Source organism: Meriones unguiculatus, chromosome 2, assembly GCF_030254825.1.
Source record: "Meriones unguiculatus strain TT.TT164.6M chromosome 2, Bangor_MerUng_6.1, whole genome shotgun sequence".
In the NCBI taxonomy this organism is placed as follows: domain Eukaryota; kingdom Metazoa; phylum Chordata; class Mammalia; order Rodentia; family Muridae; genus Meriones; species Meriones unguiculatus.
The window spans coordinates 162,540,127-162,563,792 of record NC_083350.1 but is presented as its reverse complement, the minus strand read 5'-3'; the positions used below and the strand labels follow the sequence as shown (position 1 = coordinate 162,563,792).

The 23,666-nt window shown below is 37.2% G+C and overlaps 1 protein-coding gene across 2 annotated transcripts in view; it reads left to right on the top strand.

The window, feature by feature from the left end:
• The window catches only part of Nbea (neurobeachin), a 525,499-nt gene that overhangs the window by 260,463 nt on the left and 241,370 nt on the right, over positions 1–23,666 (top strand). For both annotated transcript variants that reach the window (XM_060378339.1, XM_060378338.1), the window contains exons 35-36: positions 10,330–10,394; positions 22,855–22,963. In XM_060378339.1, coding sequence (XP_060234322.1) covers positions 10,330–10,394; positions 22,855–22,963 — 174 coding nt within the window. The remainder of the gene's footprint in view (positions 1–10,329; positions 10,395–22,854; positions 22,964–23,666) is intronic.

Here is a 23,666-nt window from a genome sequence, read left to right as displayed (position 1 = left end):
TAGATGAGCATCCCATGGAAGCATCGCTTTATTCTCCTCTCTCCTTCGCTCTTTCTGGGCTCCGTCCTTTGACCTTTCATTGTTTTGTTCGGTCTGTGACTGGCTTTGTTCTGTGTTCTTAAGGTCCTTTGATGTTGTTCGTACCATCTTTTTAAAATACTGCATCACACGTTACAATTTTAAAACATAGCTAGTAGTTATTGCTGCTTTCTCCTCTGTCAGATTAGAAATGGTAGAAACTCAAGTCCTTTATGCCAGTGTTAAATACGTGCGATCCAGCCATTGGTGAGTCATCTTTGACGGGCTGCTTTTCCATTTTTATGTAGAATTAGTATTAATAAAACTAAAGGTCTACTGAATGGTGGTGGTTTTTATTGACAAGAATTAAAACTATATTAAATATTTTTTAAATTATCAAAAAAAAAAAAACCCGGATCTATCCAAAGCTTGAAGAGAATCATGTATTAGTCTTTTAGATAACTAAAATAGAAATTTAACGTTTTTGTTTTCACCAGGACTTCAAGTCTCCCTGTTATCACATGAATATAAAATATTCCATAATATTAAAATGAAAAGGGAGTAGGTACATGTTTGTAATAAGAAGCTGTTATATTTATCCCTGATCTCCGCAGTAGGAGGGTGGAAACACCTGAGATCTGTAACTGTCCTGAGGTCCACCTAATGCCCCCATACCAACCCAAATTATCTGAGTACAACTTCAGTGGTCTTTAAACTTCCCAGACTGAACAGCAAAAGCAAACCTATTGACTTTTCCCTGTTCTTCTCAGTAGAAGGGTAAATATGTCTAAAGCATAACCAGCCTGAGGTCCGCCTAAAATGCCACAGCCAATCCAGATAACCTGAGTGTGACTCTAGTGGTCTTTAAATATTCCAGAGCAAACAGCAAACGCTTACCTTCAGATGTCCGGGTTTCAGGCTTACTTTCTTCAGGAGTATGTTAGTGGGAAAGCAGATACAGTTGAGAGGAAAGCACAGAGAGCACCAGCCCTGGGAGGAGCTCATCTGCAGAGCTTGGGAAAATTGTACTCACTGCTGAGGTCCTGAGTTCAAGGGAAAGGAAAGCTCTGTGGACATTTTAGGTTGAGGAGAATCCAGATATATAGCAGCTTTTGTGGCAAGGCATAGTTCCGAATGCCTTCTTCCTTAGCCCTGGCTATCACTGCAGTTCTGAGAAATGAAGAGGAATGTTGCATTAGGATCTGGTGTCTTTGATGGCCTCTTTTTCTAATTGTAGGTTTAATATTACCCATTTGCTGGCTCCAGGAATTCCTGCCATTAGGGGCCCTAGAGATGAAACTTTGCCTCAGATATTGATTGGAAGGAAGAGTGGGAAATGTAAGCTCTCTCTGTAGTGCACTTTCCTATGTGTGTCAGCAAGACAGCATGATAAACAGGCCTCTTAGATTGATTTTGAAATTGAATTTTAAAAATAATTCAGTGTTTGAACACTGAAAAATTTAAATGTTTCAAGTGGTTTATTGGTTAAATACCCCTCACATAAGTAACTTAAAATCTACACGTTAAAAACAATTCTGTTTTGTTATTTTCTGTTAATCTGTAATGTTACTTTCTACAAAGCATTTTTAAGAAAGCAAATGAATAAGTTCATTTTATCAACTGCAGTTGAGTAAGATAGACATTTTAGTATGAAACTGAGATTCTTAGTCCATCATTCCAGATCATTAGTTGGTCCACAGATGTTCTCAAACTTTGGTTTTGAGAGTACTAAGGAAGACAGAAACATTACAAAAGGTTCTAAAAATAATATGACATTTTCCATTGCTGCTAAAATTTGTCATTTTCACCAGTTAGCAGGATGACCACAGAAGTGGCCCTCTGGTGAAAAAAAGTTAACAGTGCTATAGAAATAGCTTGTCCTAGCTCTCTGCAAAGCATGTTTTGTTTTTTTTTTTTTTTTTTTTTTTTTTTTTTTTTTTTTTTTTCTGTAGGTCTTAATGCATTTCTTCCATTGGAGCTGATCCCTGTAGAATTAGCACCAGTCTGTGGGCTGTCTTCTTGCCAAGGCAGGCAATCATGATGAATCTTTAAAACCGTGGACCTCAAAGCTCTTTTTGCTTTGTTTATCTGTCAGCCACCACAGATGAGCAACAATGAATGAGACTAACAAAAGTTTGAGTCCTTACGGTCTGGATACATTATTTGTCATTTTTTTCCCCTCGGTGAGAAAACAAAACAAAATATTATCTATGCTGTGATTTAATTTCTGCCAAAATAAGTTTTTAATACAATTATTTTGTAGTCTGTTTTTATGAAATTTATTCATCCTCAAACTTAGACAAGACATTGAAAACTCAAATTGTGTTACGGAGAATGAGCATTGAAAAGAAAAGGAGGTGCATTTCATTTTGGGTGCCCTACAGTTCTCTTTGCTACAGCTCATTAGATGTTTTTTCCTTTTACACTTTTCATTTCCTTGTTGGAAGTTCCGTGTTAAATACTTCATATTATTAAGGATATTTGATTTTTTTTCTTTCTTATCTGAATTCCTGAAAAAAATTACTCTTGCCAAAAGTTTGTGTTTAAAATGTGCTCTAAATTCAGATGAGATCACATTACACATGTCTGAAGGTACTTGTCAAGGATAATTCAGTTCATATGGCACCCTCTAAACTCCAAGGGCATGGCGTCCAGTCTACCCCCTGTGGAATTTTACATTTCTTTAAAAACATAATTTAAGTTGCAAGAAGAAACTCCCATTCTCCACTGTGACTTGCTTATTGTTCCAAAAACACAGAACAATTTTTGTTCTATTTGGATACTTTTTCCCAGGTAGATCTTAAACTTTAATAACTGTTTACTCTTCACTCTTGGTTTGTATTAATGTAGTTAGAGCATCTTTTTAACAAAATGTTATCTTCTCATTTTGAAGTGAGGAATTGTGTAACATGGTCAGTCTGTCTTCTGTTTGGCAAAGGGCCCCATGGTCAGTGTCGGGCACAGTATCCTCCTCGGCTGTAGGTAGCATAGTGTCAGACTGTTTATTTCTGCAGTGCTGTGACTGAGGAGCTCCCCACCCCACACACTTACTTCCCTCTCAAGTTATCCTTGCTGTCCTGCATTCTTTGATGAAGAGCAGATTGAGTTTTTCAAGCAAACTTTTTTAGGTACTATAATAGTTTCTAATTATTTCCAGATTTTCTTTTTAGGAAGTCGCCATGAGAAGAACTCGTAGAAAAACTGAGTGGTGCTATCCACAGGATTTCTTTAAGTCTCCATCAGTAAAGCTTAGCAGATGTACAGCCACTTCTCTTTGCTTTATGTGTCAAGAGATATATTGAGAGACCTCATGAAAAATATCATAGTATCAGTATTTAAGTGCCTTCTGACTTAAAGCATTGATTAAGCAAATGACTGCTTCATAAATCACTCCTGGTCTCATTTTAAAAAGTTTAAAATATGTAAGTTAAAGTAATGACTTTTAGGATCCTTGTATGATGTGCTCAGCATGACTTATTTTGTGGTTTGTATGACTTTGTTCTTTCCTAAATACTTCATGTATTTAACTAAAAGGATTTTGTGACTAGTGTGGTCAGGGTGTGACTCTGAACTTTAAAAACAGCACTCACAAAGGAGCCACAACTGAGGAAAAGCCTTTTCCTTTCAAGTGATTTGGCCTTTGAACATTTAATTTTTTAAAACTTTTTCTTCAGTTTGGTACAGTTTAGTCAGATAGTACAAAAGAAAATTATTTTCTTCTAGATAAAATAAAGCCAAGATGAGGTTCTAAGGGAAAACTGAGGCTGAAACACAGAGACCTGATAAATGCCTTCATTCCTATGTACTCAGTACTGTAAGGACTATAGACTGCAATGAGATGAAAAATACGGAAGAAGCAGACTTGAACCTTGCAGTTTCCCCCAGGCCTCTGGAAATACCATTAAGTCCTAATTTCTGTGATAAAATTCAATGTTTAGGCATCTATGGCCTTTTGTTAGTATTGTGGTGGTTTCTAAAGCTTTAGTGACATGCTTCTCTTCCCCCAAGAGGTTAGGTTTATCTGTCTCATTGCAAATTATACATCTGAATCTGAAGGCAATGAGGAAGAATTAAAAAACCAGATGACCTGAGATATTTTTTGTATTAATATAATCAAGCAGTATGTATTTGTGGCTCTGAAGACTGAATGGTCATGGAAGACTCTATAGAAATAGACCCTGAAGCTGGTTAGCTTTTCCTACAGTATTAGCAGGGAAGGAGACACAGCCCTTGGAAATAATCCAAACAGGTCTGCAGAACTTTTCATCTGTCCTCAGGCCTCAGGCCAACTTTGCTTATTGCACATCAAAATTAAATAACTAGGATTGGTGAGATGGTTTCTGTGGGTTGTCACAGCCTGACAATCAGAGTTTGATCCCATAACCCATTGTGAAATAAGAGAATCAAATCCCTGCAACTGTTACCTCCTGAAAGAAAAAAGAAATGAAATGGGAGGGCATGACTGTTCCTAGGTTTGGTGGAGGAAAAGATTTACTGCAGATAAAGGGAAAAGCACAGTAGATATGAGGGGGAGCATATCCAGAGGCATTTGGAAGGGTCCCGGGTGAGCACTCACCTGGCTGGATCATGTGAGGAGAGGGGAAAAGGGAGAGAACAGAGAGAGGAAGAGAGTGGACCCAGGAGCATCAGCCGGCAAGAGTCCCAAAAGAGCCAAAAAAAAAAAAAAAAAAAAAAAAAAAAAAAAAAAAAAAAAAAGACCGACCTGCATAGCCAAAATGGCTGAGTTACATAGGAAAGAGCAGCAGGGTGAGGGGTAGGGGATGGCAGCCCAGCTCAGATCAGGGAGTACCAACCAGGAGGAGCCTGTAACTGGTAGGGTCTAAGGAATGCTGGGAGAACCTGCAGCATTAACACACTCTGATGTGTTAATAGTCACCTCAGTTAGTTTAGTCCTTTGTCCTGACTGAGACTAAACAACTTCCACATGCCCTCCATGGCACAGCATACCAATACATCCCACCCCCAGTATCACACATCAATAACAATAAATTCTATTTATTAGGTTCTGTAGAGTATTTCACATCTTTCTGGGTGTTTTTCAAATGAAGTTTACAGAATTTTTTCTTAATCTTTTAACAATCCAGCCTTTTGTTTGGTGTTTTCTGTAAGCTCTCTGTCTCTCTGTCTCTCTGTCTCTGTTTCTGTCTCTCTCTCTCTCTCTCTCTCTCTCTCTCTCTCTCTCTCTCTCTCTCTCTCTCTCTCTCCCTCCATGTTCAGATGAATTTAGTTTATCTAAAAAGATTGGATGCTTACCCTAAAACATGGAAGCTCCAATGGGACAGTCAAGGGAAGGAAAAAGAGGCCATTCTCTGAAGAGAAAGGTCCAACCCAGCTCAGTAATTTCTGTCCTTTGTCTCATGTTACTTCTTGTGTCATGTAAAAGACTTTCATATTCTTGTGCCAAACCAAAATTGGAACAATTATATTTTACATGTTCAGATTTTTACTTTTGTTTTAGAAGTTCTTCTTCTACCAAGCTTTAATTTCAAGACTTGAAGGTATTCAAAACATTTGTAAATAAAGCCTTAATTGTATATTTGAATGTGACAAACATTAATTTTTAAACTGTTGTATATTTTTTTCTCTCAGAATTGCTTTGTCTCCCATACTGTTTTGATGTTCAATGTTTTCATTTTCATTCAGTTTTTAAAAGGTCTTTAGTTCCCTATTGATTTGTGCCTTGACCCAGTTTTCATGCAATACTACATTGTTCAGAGTCAGTTTTGTATGCTTTTTGCTCTTTCTGTTGTGGATATCCAGCTTTAATCCATGGTATTCAAATAGAATACAAGATGTTAGTTCAATTTTTCTGTAGTTGAAACTTGCCTTGTATCCTAATACAGGGTCAGTTTTGTAGAAAGTTCCATAGACTTCTGAGAAAAAAAATAAGCAAAACAAAACAATACTAAAAAACATTCTTCAGTGTCTGGGTAGGATGCTCTGTAGGTGTCTGCTAGGTCCATTTGATTTATGGTGTCATTTAACTCGAGTTTCTTTATTGAATTTTTTGCTGATGCCCTGTGTATTGGTGAGAGCGGCATATTAAAATTAGTAATTATCACTGTGTTAGTGTCAATGAAACTGGATGTCTTTTTGTTTTGTGGATAAGTGTCTAGAATTGTAATATCCTCTTAGTAGATTTTTTATTTAATAAGTATGCGTACTTAGTTGAACATGTCCAAACTTTGTATTCCCATTCTTTTAAGTAATACAGTAGGACACTGTATAGCAGTTATACCATAGTATACTAACTACTAGAAATCTAATGATATTCACCAGGGGATGTACACATGTTATATATGCAAATACTACAACATTTTCTATGAGGGACTTGAGCACCCTTGAATATGTGGGATTCTAGAATAATCCGCCATAGGTGCCAACATATATGCTATATCTACTAATAGTTGGGAAGATCCTTGCTTTAAAGCATCTTGCTTAAAATCTAGTCTTTTTATCATAAGTACAACCACAATTATATATATATAAGTTTTATAATTTATATGTTTAATTTATTGACAGGATCTGCTAAAATTCTAGGAGACCTCATGTTCATCTTCATGTGATTAATATACACGATATATTTTTATGTTGCCTACTTGTTTTTCCATGATTATACTTTATATTAGAAAACTCTCCAAAAAAAAAAAGAAAACTCTCTAAGTTAATCTTTGATTTTTTTGAGGTTTTCTTATATTATTTTTTTCTATAAGCTTTTAGTACAATGTTCATGAAAGTAATCCATGAAAAGGCAAAAAAGAAAAAAGTACTTAAAATGATTTGCATCTATAGTTACTTTACTGGCTTTTTCTCTCTGACTTGCGATTAGCCTTCCTTTAGCCCAGGGCCACTGCCTAGTGGTAGCATCGCCCACAGCAGGCTCAGCTCTCCTACATCTACCAACATTCAAGATGGTGCACACAGACACAGATGGTGCACACTTGCCCCTAGACCAGCCTGACCTAGTCAGTATCTTCGTTGAGGTTCTCTCTCCCCAGGTCACTTGCATTAGCAACAAGTTTGCAGTAAAAACTACGCAGCATAGGTTCACATTCATAGAAAACGTGTGGGTCGCTACTTTTTTAAATACAGTATTCTTCACTTCAGTTCTTGTTATTAGCTTTACTAGCTTTGTGACCAGATTTTTCAGCATGTCATCATCTTATCAGTTACAATGAACATTTACTTTGAAGATTTTAAGCACTACCACTTTTGCTGATAGAGAAACTATAAAATCAATTTTCAAAAGACTTTAAATCTATTCTTACCCTCCTAGTTTTCCTCCTAATGTTTACCATGATTTTTAAAATTTTAAGATGGATTAAATATCTAAGCTTATTAAGTTGGCATGTTTAATTTTATACAAAAAAAAGGAGGAATGAGTAATGTGCATTGAGCTGACATAGATGAGGAGAAACTGATGGAAAGAATGATGTTCTCAGACTGAGCTGTCTAGCGGTCATCTGACTGCCATAAGAGAACATAGGGATTTCATCGTCATCCTTCTGGAACTTATTTGTCTTCAAAGTGTTCCATTTCAAACAGTCTTCACACAAGATCCAATTCCCTGAGAAAGTCCCTCATCTTAAGGAAATTTTATGCTTTCATGAAGAAGAGTTAAAAATGGTGACGAAGCTGTTTTAAAGACTTGGTGGTCCTCTGTAAATATTTCAACTTGATATTAAATGTTTCCCACAAAGATAAAGATGTGATGTTGGGTGTTCGTGCACCCAGCAGGATGCAATCACGCTGCTCCTTTACTCAGAATGAGTCAATGTTGTACAGGGGTCCCTTGGGGCAAGATAGAGCCCGAGAAAGCATCTACTTCACATCATACAGATAATGTACAGCAGTCCACATCCTGATCTTAACATTATATATATATATGTGTGTGTGTGTGTGTGTGTGTGTGTGTTTATGTATATATATATATATATGTATGTATGTCTCTATGCCTATGGATTTATATTGTCTAAGATACAAATTTCTTAAATGAAGTCTTACTCTTCTGTTAGTCTTTTGGCTTGCTTATATTTAAACACCAACTTTCTTACCTTGGCTCTGACTTTTTACTACTGTTTCTGTATCAAAGGTGATAAAATTATCATCAGGCCTTAAGGCTGATAAGACAAATTAAAGATATTGTTAGTTTTATCTATGTAGATTTTTAAAGCATTTACTCTGTTCATTGTGTGGACTGGACCAGGCACAATTTGAAGTTCCTTGGCATGTGGATGTGTGCTCTAAAATGTCTGTGAGTTCCATGTGTTTCGGGAGCTTTTGGTGCTAGAAGAGCTGTAGCATCCCAATAAAGGATAGGCTTAAGAAGTTGCCTGTAAGACTCTTCTTCCTAGTGGAGTGGCTCTTACCTAATGTCTGCTTGCTCTGTGAATTGTTAGCACAGGAAATGTCAACTATTGCTAAAAAGTTAGTATCTTTTGTGAAATATTCATTTGCAGTAAACATAGTCTTTAAGATCAACACCTAAAAGGATGATAGTGTGACAGCTACTTAAAATGTAAGAGAAGAAGGCCCCTGTGATTTTCAATAAAGATGAAACTGAAGATAGTGCTGAGAAATGGTGCAGCTTTGTCCAGGTGCTTGGTGGCTTTGTGCTGTCCCCATGTCTTCTCCCAGTTACTGATTCTCTCTGTGCTTAAAGTTTAGGTTTGCTTTGAAATAATCCACTATAGACTTGCTTCAGCAATTTTTTCTCAGCACAAATGCAAAATTTTAAATAGTAATGTGATCCAAAATTTTAAATACTAATAGTAATAGTAATAGGGAAGAAAAGGTTTGAGCTGACAAGAAGACTATTTTTTGTGAACCTGAATTCATGTTCAGGGTAGCCAACGTTTCATATATAAAGAAAGCATGGGTTTCTATATAATGAGCTAAATAAAGTTTTGTTCCAATACTGCCATTATTAATTAATAATGCCACTATTAATTATAAATATAATAATCATTCAGAAATTATATTAATTGCGTTTGCTCATAAATTGATATCAGCTTGATTCAAAATTTGGATGGAATTTTATGCACACCCTTATACCATATCATTTGGCTATAAAAATACTATATACAATAAATGGTTTTCCATGTGCAAAAATAAGAAATATAAATCTTGGGATGGGATTTGTAGATGAGTAATTAATAGGGATTATATGTGTGTGTTAATGAAACTAGAGATTATTTGTGGAACTACTAAAAGGAATATAGTTTTCAGTAAAAAAAAAAATTACAACTTACTGGCCAACTATATATTTTTAAGAAAACTGAAGTTACTTGAATAATAAACTCAAAGCCAGAAATGGATGTTTAACTTATATTTCAAATATGCCATGGAAAGAATACAAAACAAGCAGCATTCTTTCCTAATCCAAAACACTGTGTGGGAGTTGTTGATGTTCATAGTTGTGGCCTTTTCTCTGTGAAGCTGCCAGATTTAGGCATTTAGCAAATTTAGCTAATCTCCAGTTAGCAAAGAGAGAATACATTAGAGTAATATTTTTACCATTTTAAGTATTGTATGACACATTTGAAAAGAAGATGTTTGTAGCTTTGTGCTGTTTGAGGCTCTTTGAATATAAATCTAACTAGAGCAATTTATTCCCAAGGCAATCTAAAGATATGAATTGTGTAAAGGCACATATGCATAAATGTATAGATTGCCTAAATGTCTAGCAACATTATAAGGTATAGATACATAAAGATATCAATATAGAATGCATAGATGCATAAAGGCACAGATGCCTGAAGGTTTGTTACATAAAGATATATATATATATATATTTATATTTATATTTAAATGTATAGGTGCATGAAGGTGCAGATGCCTAAAGTTTTAGTGCATAAACGCGTATGTGTGTAACATGCAGATGCATAAAGGCATTTCTAATTTTGATTTCAATAATAATGAAAACTCTGGTATCATTGATTAAAGATTTCAGTAGTATAAAATATCTCTTCCTTGTACATAGCTTCCTGCCTCTGTTGGTCATTTGTTCTTTCCTAGAAGTAAGCTTAGTGCTTACTTACTTACTTACTCTTTTACTTTCCAGCAAACTTCAATTTTCTGGGAACCAAAACCCACCTTCTAAACTGTGAATCAGGGTCATTTATTTTTTTTTCTTTCTTCTGAATTGACACTTCTTATAAAGCTTGTAAAGACGTTTGAAAACAAGGTGTTCAGGGGGTTAGTAACAGTGTCAACATGGTTCTAAGCTAGCTGCTAGTTCATTTGCGTGTTTATTTTGTTTTTTACATTTGCTTTGGTTTATTCCTTTAGGAGTGGCAGAATTCTATCCAGAAGAATGCAGGCCTTGCATTTATTGAACTCATCAATGAAGGAAGGTAATTAATTTTACACTTTTTGGGCAACTAGACAGTGTGCATTTAATTCCACTGGGCAACTGCTCTTTCATACCATCTGTTCTAAAAACTGTAAGCAAAAAGCTTTGAAGTAAATAATTTAACATGTAGGCACTTACATTTCAAATTAACAAACTTTAGGTGTTGAGCATTTAGTTTTAGAGACAAAAGCATATATGAAATAATGATATTATATTTCTGATGTTTTGTGAGATTTGAGCCACATCTTACTGAGTGGTGAGATTGTGTTAGACAGATCAAGTGAACCCAGGCTGCAGCGCCATCTGTCACCCCATCTGTTTTCAGGCCACGCTCAGTGTTTACGCTTGAGCCCTTCATCAGTTCACGTGAAGTGGCTTCAACTGATCCTACCAAGCAGTTGGTACCTGGCTGGAAGTATTAGTGATGTTCAATGCAGAAGGAGTAACAGCCTCAGTTAGGAGTGTCTGTTATCATTGTTAATGATGCTGTAGGTGAGATTTTGTTTGAAACCATTGTTGTATTTATCACTGTCCTGAGTAGTTGTTTACTGTGATTTTGCAGTGCTCTGTGGGTGGTATGCACATTGAGGCTGTCACCCTTTGATATGTGTAATTTCTATCAGCCTGAGACATGTAGCCATGACAAGCTGAATTTCCTGTGTGATATAGTGCATTCTATAGAAAATAATTATTAAATATTCATTACAATGTTTGCTTTATTGAATAAGCTTTACATAAATTAATAGGGCAGTAATGGTTATGGTATTAGAATGTGCCTTTTTAATCAAGAAATCATATTCTTCAAAAGTGGTTTATATGTGGGATTAAAATTCAGTGTTTAGTATTGCTCTGCTTTCTTCCATCACTGCACTGCATCCTGAGAAACTACCGCTGTCTATATAATATCTCATTGCACACTCCTTTTGGCATCAGTGATCAATGTTTTAATCATAATACAGGTCTGAAATTTAAAATAAGTTTTTTGCTTACTGTAGTGTAAAAAAATGAAGGAAATTACAAAATATGGTGATAGGGAAAGAGAGATGGCTCAAGGTTTAAGAACACTGGCTGAACTTCCAGACGACGCAGATTAAAGTCTCAGCACACCTCCCCCTGAGTGGGGAGCAGCCTTGCCAGGTCACAGAGGAAGACAATGCAGCCACTCCTGATGAGACCTGATAGGCCAGGGTCAGATGGAGAGGGAGGAGGACCTCCCTTATTAGTGGACTTGGAGAGGGACATGGGAGGAGAAGAGGAAGGGAGGGTGGGATGGGGTAGGAATGAGGGAGGAGGATACAGCTGGGATGCAAAGTGAATAAAATGTGATTAATATAAATTAAAAAAAGAACACACATAAAGTCTCAGCAACCATGTGATAGCACACAGTCATATGTAACTCCAGTTACAAGGAATGATCCCATTTTCTGGACTATGCAAGCATCAGAAATGAAAAAAAAAGTGATTATTTATCAGTAACATTTGTAAGAGCTAAGGAAGCTGAAATTCTGGGGCTTTAGTTAAATTGTAATTATAGACAAAAGAGAATGATGCTAGAAAATGTGCAAATATCAAACATGCAAAGTTTCTGGAAGTTTCATTTTCTAGTAGTAGTTTAAGGCTTGCTTTATCCTGGAGTCTGTTGCACTAGATCAGTAGCTGTGGGGATGACTGGAAAAACCGCCTCAGCATAATACCTTGTTACCTCTTGTTTCTGGGTTTTTGCACTGTATCATACCCATTATCTACAAGTTGTTTGTTTTCTAAGGCAAAGTCTTGTTTATTCTAGACTAGCCTCACTGTATAGCTAAGCATCACCCTGAACTTCTAATCCTCCTGTATCCACCTCTCAAGATGTGGTATCATAAACGTGTTCCAGCACGTCCAGTTTGTGTGCTGCTAGGGTTCAAAAACCAGATTTATTGAATGCTAGGCAAGAAGTATACACTGAGCTCCATCTCCAGTCCTGATCCCTAGAGTTTTATTCTCCTCCAGTCTAGATGTCTTTTAACTGTGACCCAGGTCAAACAAATTTAAGATGGCATTCCCTTCCCAAGGCATGGTTCTTTCAATCTTAAACACATTTTAGAATAAAGGCATTTGGAAGCGCTGTAGCTTAACTTCCATAGCAGATTTTCTTCTCCTTCATGTTCTGTGCTTTAAATGATCATTCTTTTCATCCTGAAAACTATCTTTATAGCTGCCAATATTAAGATAACCTTCAACTAAGATCATAATATTCCTTCCTCTATGCAGCAAAGCTATTATAGAGCAGTAAGTTCTTGATAAGAATTTATGATTTAATTGTTTTTTAAAAATAATCAGTAATTGCTTTGCTTTCAATTTGGCAGTTTTCAGCTCTCCACCGTAGAATTCTTTCCTTAAAGCTTAGATTGTACTTGCTACCTTGCAGACCATCGCGTCTCTGGAACCTGAAGTAGCACCTAGTGTGTTTGAGAATTTAGAAGTAGTGAAAGCAGTGAGTAGACTGTTAGAATGGCCAGTGCGGAATAGACAGGAGAAAAATGACTGAGAACCACGGAGCTTGTGGAATGGCTTTGGTGAGCCTGTAGTAGGGCTGTATTTATACTCCAGCGTTTTCCCCTTCAGTTCAAAGAAGGTGGGAAGAAGGCTTGAGCATACTCTCTTGTCTCTTAACTGAGCCTTGAAAGTAGACTCTTTTTCTCTTGCTTCCCAACCCACTCCCCGTGCCCCTTCTCCTTGGGCTGTATTCACCATGGTTCCCATCTGTATTTGGGGTCATTTTTCAATTTAAATACTTCTGTAAATTTAAAATGTTAATACTGGTTTCCAAAGACCAGTATGTAGGTGGCCTTTATTTCTGTGAGTAAAAGCACACCCCTCTGCTTATCTGCTGTGAGTATTCACTGTGTGCTACATACAAACTCAGTACTTTACATGTGTGTTACCTCATTTGTATGGACACCGAACATTGATCCTCTCACTTAGCTTGCCTGTTGGGCTGCCCGTTTTATTTTTTCTTGTAAGGAGGGAAATGAAAACCTCCAAATGAAAATGGTTACAAATGTTTATCCTCCTTCACATCTACACCTATGAATTCAGTCCATCAATCAGAGCCAGAGAAAGCATGTATGAGGCGTCTACATTAACAGAGAAAATCAGCTGATGAATGTGTAACTAAACTAAAGCACACCCAAAACAGCCTGCAATTATACACTGGATCATTTAAAGGACTCTAACAAAGAGTCTTTATTATTAAAACAAAGCTGGGTTAATGGGGTATAAAATTGCCTATAATATCTTGGCAATAATAATTGGAATTTAAATTATTAAAATACGAGGCATATAAGACATTTTAAACATGGGATGTGTGTAGTCTTGAAATGAATTAAGCCTTTTCCTAAATTAAGTTCTGTCACTCTTTTGAAAGGACTATCAGGTATAATTAATGAATATCAGATATAATTAACGAATTCACTGTAAAAATGCAAGATGTTTATGTTCAGTGCTGATATAACCTGGGATCACAAGGATCCAGTTTTCATTTTATAAAGGATAAAGATAAACTTTTAATTCTTTAGGATCTTAAAAAAGAGAAAATTGATCCAAGTGTAATTCATTAATAATTATGTGGCCACTGCTGAATGGCAGTTACCATTTAAACTTTAAAGGTTTGTTTTTCCAACAGACACATGCAATTACACACACACACACACACACACACACACACAAACAAACAATTTGCAAAGCTGGGAGCCCTGAAACTATTTTTTTTTGGAGCTGATATTTTGGTTTAGTTTTTAACCATAAACTTCTGGAAACTTGAAAACAGAAGTTCTTTCCCGGGATTGTTTCATCTGAAGCCCCAATAAGAACTTTTTTTATACTTTTATTTATTTTGTGTAATAAATTATTAAGTTTTGAGCTTTGTAAATAATTGAATAAAATTGTCAGTGCTTTATAAAATTACTATGTACTTATCCTTTTTTTTTTACTTGTACATATTAGACAATGATGACAGTGTGTTTATTCAAAGCTGAAGTAAGTCCTATTTAATAAAGGTTAAATTTCACTTTCTAGGGAAATGAATTTCACATTTATGTGTGTTAATGTGCTTTTTGTTATGACAGAACACTGGAAGCTGGCTAGTTTATAAGCAAACATTTACTGTTTCGTGGTTCTTAATGTAGGACTGGGAAGGCAGCACTGGCAAGAGCCTTTGGCCACGTGCTACTAGCTCATCTTATGAGACTCCTACCTTTTACAGTAGCAGCAAAGGCTACACTCAGTACCGAACATAAACCTGTGCATCATCTAAAAACAAACTCATCTGTCATATCCAGCAACCTATGAAAATAATTCTAAAGAAAAGCTTTTAGTCAAAAAGTGGAGAGTTAGTGTGACATTCAAAACTTTTACTTATGTGATGCTCCACCTTCACAGACTGAAAGACAATACCTGTGTGTTGGCATTCTCAGAGATGTAGTAAGTGTGAAGTCCTGATGCTCACTTCTTGAAGTAGACTGAAAGTGATGGCTACAGAAGCACAGCCAACTCCTTGCTTAATGGGAACAGACTAGATAATTCTCCTGCAGTGCCACAGCAAGGCAAGGTTTTTGGTTTTTTTTGGTTTTTTTGTTTTGTTTTTTTTTTTTTTTTTTTTTTTTTGTTTTTTTTTTTTTTTTTTTTTGTATTGCATACGTACATGTCTTGGGTATTTGACCAGAGGTCTCATCTAGTCCATTTATAGAGGCAATCCCAAGATGGCCAAAAAAGGTACTAGAACTACTAAATGAATCAAATAGGGTCCAAGATTAGTACTCAAATACACTTTGTCCTTTCAACTTTGTCAAGCTGATTGGAGATTGTTCTGTGCTGCATGCTGGAAGCATGAAAAGCCCAGCCTAAGAATTCCTAGGACTTGTAAAATTTTACTTCAGTGCCTTTTGAAGCCCATGGCTTCAGGTCTCTGTGCCAGATACACAAATTCAACCTATAAGAACTGCATTGTTTTCTCAATTGGTCTTCTTGGTAACAAAATTCCAGACTGGCCAAGTCAGATGGAAGGTTCCTAACCATCAAACCTGCATGGTTTGTGCTGCCCTAACTGATGGATATGCTAACCATCAGTCTGCTGAGGCATATGTTTGATGTGGATTACAGCATGTTACCAGCAGAGGTGGCAGGTGGGAATAAGGCTTGTAGGGACAATGAAGAGATAGCATGTATCATAGCAACACTTCATTCTGCCTAGACCTTCAGTGAGCTGATTCATTTTTCTAGTTGAATCTCACACATGAAATTTCCACATGACTACATAAAGTAAAAGGGCAAGTCATTTGGTGAAGAATGCCTTGCATAAAAAGGGGTCAAGATGCACCATCATTCATGAAAAGGGGAGATGAGAAAGGTGATATGTGTGCATGTATATATGTTTGTGAATATATTTGTGCATACATAAGTATATATGTATACAAATAAATAGCAAGTGAACAAAAAGTGCCTGGCCATAAGATGATATATATTTTATGAAATTTTGATGTATAAAAATTAATAAGCATTAGATAGATGATAGTTCCTTAACTCAAAGATGATTTTAAGTTTAGAAAAAAACAATGCTATGTACACACCTTTTAGTTGAGTTTCCTGTTTGTATTAGCATCATAATGATGTCAAAGAAGAAAAGAAACAAGTATTTCAGATGTAGGGATAAAAATAGTACAACTTCTTGAGCTGCAGGATATTGGAACTTTCTTTGTGTATTATAAAATATGCAGTCAGACACTTGTGTTGAAACTAGAATAGTCATTAAAAGATAATAAAATCTGGAAGGGATAGGAACACTACAAGGAGAGTAACAGAACCAAAAAAAAAAAGGTCTTTCTGAGGCTGACACTCCAACCATGCATGTAAATAACCTGGAACCCCTGCACAGATGTACCCCATGGCAGCTCAGTCTCCAAGTTGGTGCCCTAGTAAGGGGAACAAGGGCTGTCTGACATGAACTCAGTGGCTTTGATCACCTCTCCCTGAGGGTGGGCAGCCAGCCGTACCAGGCCACAGAGGAGGACAATGCAGTCAGTCCTGATGAGACCTGATAGGCTAGGGTCAGAAGGAAGGGGATGGGGGGATGGGAGGAGAAGAGGGTGGGAGGGCACAAGACAGGGGGCAACAGCTGGGATACAAAGTGAATAAATTATAATAAATTTTTACAAAGATAATAAAATGGTATTTGGATTGGACAGAAAGTTCAGGTACCACTGAAATCAGTGTATAACTGGTCAACTGCCATGTGAAAAGATGTACAAAACCTTTTTTTATTTGAGAAATGTAGCTTTGAACTAGAATGACAGTATTGTATATCTGCCAGTGTGATAGAGTATTGTAGGTATGCAGAATAAACATATACTTTATGACCCAGCTCTTCTCAGCCTCGGTATAGGGCCTGCAAAAGGAAAAACATTCATGTTAAAATGTGTGGGTGAATATTTACAGCTCTTTGGCTCATTTTAGTAAACATTAGAAATGATCAGATACTAGTGAAAAGGTGAGAAGCCAACCAAACCAAATAATAATGTGGTATCATGGTGGAATACACAGGCAGCAAGTGAAAATATCTCCCACTTATGTAGATACCAGCAAAAGAAAAACATATAGAAATTATAGAAATAGAGAATGGGTCACTGGGCTACATAGGGCAGTTTATATGAAAATGTTTATCATCAAACAGTGCCTTTAAAATAAATTATTTTCACTATATCCAAGTTATAGCTGAATGAAAGTGGTTAGAGGAGATGGCTTAGCAGATGAAAGCACTGGCTGTGCAAGGCTGATGACGAGTTCGTCCCCCAGAATGTTCCGTAGGAAGAAAAGTAGGTCCCCAGAGTTACCTCTGACATCCAAATGCAAGAATCCAAGCTCCAGCATGTGTGTGTGTGTGTGTGTGTGTGTGTGTGTGTGTGTGTGTGTGCATGTGCAAGTAATAGACAAATTAACCTATACTTCATTACTTATAATGTGCAAACTGTGTAGCTAAATCGTGTTCTTATCTGGTCTTCCTTCCAGCTGACACTGAACCAGAAACATACCATACCCCAGTGTCATGCTTATATTGTATTTGCCACCACAAAACAAACTCTTAGTCAGTTAGCATTAAGACCTGTCTCTGTTTGTCTTACCTTTCTTCATTCTGAAAGCCATTAAAAAGCTAACCTAGAGTGATAGCTTGAAAAGTCAGACACAATGCTTGTTTCTTTCTTTCTTTTTTTCTTTTTTCTTTTCTTTTCTTTTCTTTTCTTTTCTTTTCTTAACAACACTTGATTCTTAGTGAATGGCGCTTTTTGTGCTCCTCTAATAAGATAACAAATAAGGTATGAACCAAATAAGTATTTATGGAAGCCATGAAGTCTGGTATGTAGTCAGTTCTCCATGTTCCTGGCAAATAGAAAGAACTCAGAAAATACCACGTGGTTTTATTGATAGTATTTATATAATCAATATTCAGATGACATTTGAAAGACTCTGAAGGAACTGGAGAAAAATTGAGTGCCTCACTACAACTCACCCAGGAGCACATATCTTCTGTGTTATCAGTATGGTTGGGGCAGTATTGCCTCACTGTCTTATGGCATATTTTATGCCTACACACATGCACACATGTGCTTTGTAAGCTGTTGTGCTGCTCAGTCATCAGTCACAGGGCAAAAGCTATGGCACTGCCTCTCATCTTTGCAAAAGAAAAGTATTTTATAAGTAGGGTTAAATCATCATGTAAACAGCATTTCTTTAGTTCTCAGAACTTGTACTGGTAGATGGAGCAGTAAGAAATTAGATTTATTGAGAGTCGTTCATAATATTTACAACACAGAGTGGCAACTATCTTCCCTTCAGGAAGAAGCCAGATGATCACAGGAACAGAGAATGGCCTAGAAACTTCACCACAGAGCAACATGCATGTGTTTCTGGAATCCTTGTATTATACTGTGGCTAGTATGCCTGCTGGCTTTTATATTTTCTTTTGATTTTGCCTTTTTATGACATTGATCCATGTTTCTCCACTCTTATTAATATTAAGAGTTAAATGGGAAAGAGTGACACACACCAAGCTTCCTCTTTAGCATGCCATATCTCCGACCTTGAGCTCTTGTTACAGTCCACAACCACTGTGCCATTTTTTCTCAGGCGTTCTTATGCCTAACGTTGGCTTTTTCTTCAAGATAGTAGCACGCTGATCCATTCAACTTAGAATCACAGAAATTAAGTCAACATCTTCATTACTTGGCCGATAATTAAAGCAGAACGGGAACAGTTATGATTTTTTTCTATTATTTTGTTCTATTGGACATAGAATCTTAATAGCTACAAACTTTTTCAAAAAAATAAGGTTTAGAGTATGGAAGAGGTTACATGGCCTACTTTTTAGCAAAATTTCATTTGCTAAAAACATCTGTCATGTAAAAATGATTTTGATAGGTGGTATGCTTTTTAATGTTTTACTTTTAGTGAGTGTATCTTGAAAACAACTGTTCTGAAGCAATATTTCAAGGTTATAGCAAACATAGTCTAAAAGAGCACTAAATTATCCTGCTGTTTTCAGAACAGTTTTCTAAATCAGTATTAAGAATAATTATCTTAAGTCCTTCAAAATACACTGATACACACATTGTTTAACAATTAAAGAAATGGAACTGGAGAGATGGCTCAGTGGTAAATAGTATTGACTGCTCCTGCAGAGGACCCAGGTTTGATTCCCAGCACCCACATAGCAGCTCACAACCATCTGTAACTTCAGTTCCAGGGGATCTGATGCCCTCTTTTGGTCTCTAAGGGCACTGCATGCATGTGGTACACAAACATAATCAGATGGAACAATCAGACACATACTTAAAATGCAGAAAAAGAATGTAATAAATAAGGAAACTGTCAGTGATCTGTATAAGTTTAAACTCAGCAATAGCTTACTTAGATTTGACACTAAAAGCACAAGTAAATAAAGATACATTGAGTGATAGTTACCAGAAATCAGACTTCGTGTTTGCTGGAGGTCATCCATTACCAAAATGTAAGAAGGCAATGGAGTTAGAACAAACACTTTTAATTAATGTGTGATGGTGACTTAATAATACCAGGTATGAAGAATCTGTAACTCAAAGGTAAAAAGTTGAATGGTTACAATTTAACAAGTCAAAGGCTTTGATAGAGTTATTTTTCCCCCCAAAGAAGACGTGGAAATTATTGGTGAGGAAATAAAAAAATGTGGTCAGCATCATTCATCCTTGTAGAAGCATAGGTCAGGATGTGCTGAGGTACAGCTACATATCAACTGCAGTTGTGTGAATGGTTCCACAAATGCCAGCAAGGACTCGGGAATCTAAAAGGATCTCTCACTACGGAGAGGAATTGAGCAACTCCTCAGACTTTAAACATAGACTAACTGTAAGACCAGAGTTTTCACCTTTATGTATATCCTTAAGAGAATGTAAGGCAAAAATTCACAACAGCTCAAAGTGGAAAGAACCCAAATGTCTATGTCCTGATGAATACATAAGAGTGTGCCCTATGCAGACAATGGAATATCATTGGGTTCTTACAGAGAAGTAAAGTGCTAACACGTGCTATCTGTGGATCGACCTAGAAATAACTATCTGAAAGGAGCCAGAAAGAAGGGGGTATTTTATATGGTTCCACTAAAATAAAGTGTCAGGAAACTTCAAAGAGAAAAGTATGGGTTAGTATGTATGAGGCATGAGAAACAGAACCAACACTAACTGCTAATGGGTATAAGGATGTTTGCCCTCAGTATTTTATATGGTATTTAAGGTTAATGGGGTTGGAATGGTAGCTGTGTCTGTTGAAAACCTTGGTCAAAACAAACCGACTATTACATAAAACAGACCGACTTAATCATCAAGGAAACTTGATTCTTTGAATTTCTTTATGAAGTGAAGCCTCTTAGATCTGCTTCCTTTATGAAGTAGGATAGAAAATTGTGAGCTACTGTGGTGAATGTTTTTTTTTTTTTTATCTTCTCTTTAACATGAGTAAGCAGCAGGTTGGGGGCATTGGACAGACTACCAGATAATTGGCAATTTTCTCTGTTGTGTCTGGAGCCAGTCTTTCGTTAGAGTACAGCACCCACCACAGCTCTGCACTTTGCCAATCCACTGCTCTGTTCCTGGGAATGAGACCTATTAGTCAGCTGTACCAGGAGCCCTTTCTTCCTGCTGTCTCTTCTTAACCTATTAAGTTTTGTAATCTACAGTAATTTCCACATAATAGACTTCTTTTCTGTGATTCACACTTCAACATGTGCTCAGAAAAGATGCTGAGTTAAATGCTAACATGCTTCACCTCTCTCTCTCTTTCTTTCTCTCTCTCACTTGAAGCCTGTCCTTCTACAAACTATAAGCCAGTAATTTCATCAAGTTACTGTTTGAAGTTTATAGTTCTTCCCAGTCTCCTGTGTGTGTGTGTGTGTGTGTGTGTGTGTGTGTGTGTGTGTGTGTGTGTATGTGTGCGTGTGTGAGTGCATATATGTGGTCTATGTATGCTCAAAGGATAGAACTCATCCTCTATCATGTTCCATCTTATTTTTTGAGATAGGGTCCATCACTGATCCTGGAGCTCACCTATTGGCTAGACTGTCCTACCAGTAAACCCAGGGGATTTCCCTTCTCTTCCTCCCCCTTACTGAGATTGTAACTGTTTGCCACCTCACCCAGCTTTTATGTGAGTACTGTAAATCCAAACTCGGGTCCTGCTGATTACGCAGCAGGCGCTTTCCCCAGAATCATTTTGTTGACTCCTTGTTTGATGATTTGTGCTGTGCCAGGAGAGCATCGCAGTGGGGTATCTGTCCATCTTCAGTGACTGGAAGGTTACTGTTGCATGTTGCAGGATCTCCCTGTGAACTCATGCTGCTGTTACATCTCCTGAGTCCTCAGTGATTGATACCTAGTTGTTCAGGCCAGATCTCATCACAGAGAAATTTTGTTTGTTTCAAAACAGAGACAAGCACAGCTGTAGCAAAATTGTTCTAGCATGTTTGAACTTGAATTCAGAGCAACTGAGAATTCATATTCCAAAACTCTGAAATAAAGGATCCATTCACTCATCATTCTTTGTGGAAGATGCAATGCAGATACTACAAATACTTTGTTGGGAAAATACTGAAACAGGCCAATATAGTTCAGGCTTGATAGAATAGAAAAATACTGTCTTTTTAAAAAAATATATGGCTTTAAAAATAACATTCATCAACATTTTTAAAATGTTAGAATATGTAAATTTTTTCTCTGGCTTTTCTGTGGTTATCAATGAAGAGGGCGGGTCTGCCAAAAATAGACTAGATGTAGTGGTTACTAGAGGAGGAATTTCTATGAGTTGGTATTTTATAAATACATATTCTAATTCTAGTTTTGTCGTAGGTGGTGGGAAGTTTGTGATGTATGGTATGATGCATGCACATGTAGATGTGCATGTGTAGTTGAAGAAGGAGAAGTGGCATGTTTTCGCTGCTGCTCTTTATCTTATGGCTGCAAGAACAGGGTCTCTCAGTGACCCTAAGTCACCTTTTCAGCTAGGCTTACTGGCCAGTGAGCATGTGAGAACCACTTGTCTTGGCACCTACCACTGGTTTACAGGCTCACACAGACAGGCCTGGTTTTCAAGGCTTTTTTTGTGACAGCTGACCCACAGAGGGTCCCAAGTGTAAAGCAGCCAGCCAGCCTATGCCATTAGCCCAAGAGTCACATGGCATCACTTTATTCTGCTGAGCACAGGAAGCCATAGAACAGACCACTAAGAAAGGAAAAGTGGAAGTGTCAAAGCAAGGCTGCAAAAGAGTGCTGCCATTTCCATTTCCAGAAAGAACTGCCTTAAAGAAAGAACAAGCTAAAGCTGGCAAGACTGAGGGAGGGCCCCTGTGTCACAAACAGAGGTCTCTGAAACAGGTCACTATGAGGAAAGAAGGTAGAAGGCGGACTGCTGAGCTCACTAGATCCACATGAAAGCACGTTTGCAAGGCTGCTACTGCTGTGGGTGTCCTGTGGTCCGTGCCACATCCCGGAAAGGAACAGCAGTAAGTGACTGTTTAGAGCTGCATCAGGGAGCAGGATGTCGGAAGTCACATCTGGCTGTGCACTTCACTTGAAAGGCTTGAGTTTTTAATAAATAGCTTTAAATGTTGGATTAATTAATTAATTAATAATACCGTTAGATTTGTTTAAAACTTTGTTTCGTTACAGTTCTAAGAATTTCAAATCTCATCACTCTGGAGCTTTCAAAGTCCTTTAGGCCTATCATCTGCCTTGCTAAGTGTGCTGTAATTATAATTAAGCAACTTTATCCTCTAGCTTTATGGTCTAGCTTTATATAAGTCATATGCATAATTTTTTAAATAGAGTTGTATTATTTTAAAATAATTAGACACCCCTAAGAAAAAACATCAGGAACAGTAATTCCAGAGGTATCTGTCTTTTCAGATTGTTGTGCCATGCTATGAAGGACCACATAGTCCGTGTTGCAAATGAAGCTGAGTTCATCTTGAACAGACAGAGAGCAGAGGATGTACATAAGCATGCAGAGTTTGAGGTAAGGTATAAGGTCAAACATCACCCATTTGCTACCTGATGTAAGACGTACTTAAGAAGAAAATACCACTGAAGGCATCTTAGGCCCTGCTTTCAAAGATCATCCCATTGTTAGACAAAATGCTGATTCATTTATACCTCGTCACTCTGTCATGTTCCTCACCATTGTAGGTACGTGGGGGGGGGGTGACGTTATTTTCAGTTGTTGTAGGGACAGTAAGATCCTTGGGATGCTGTCGTTTTGAAGCTATTAGAGCTTTACATTAAAACCAGGTGCATGTGGATGCTTGGTGTGGTTTGATGCTCTTACCTAGTGTTCAGTGGCTCTCGAAATTTCACTATTTTAATTAATTTTTGAATTCAGTCAACTTGTAAGTGTATTTCAGAAATCCATACATGGTCTAATATTTGACTCCCATAAGCTTCTAGTGGCCTTAGAGGTGATAACTGCAGCATTTCATGTTTCCTGGTGCCTCGTGCCAACAAGTGCAGCTAGAGAAGCGATCCTGCCACCGCAGCTTCAGTGCGGTATTTGTCTTCGCAGAGTAGCTCACTGAATCATGCACATTGGTGGACTAGGTCTGGTGATCTCCGACCTCAACAGCTGAAAGCATGGGAGAGAAAAATAGCAGTTGTTTTCATTCACACAGCCACCATTTGATTGGTCAGGTGGACAGCAGGTAACTGATGTATGGCATTGTGGA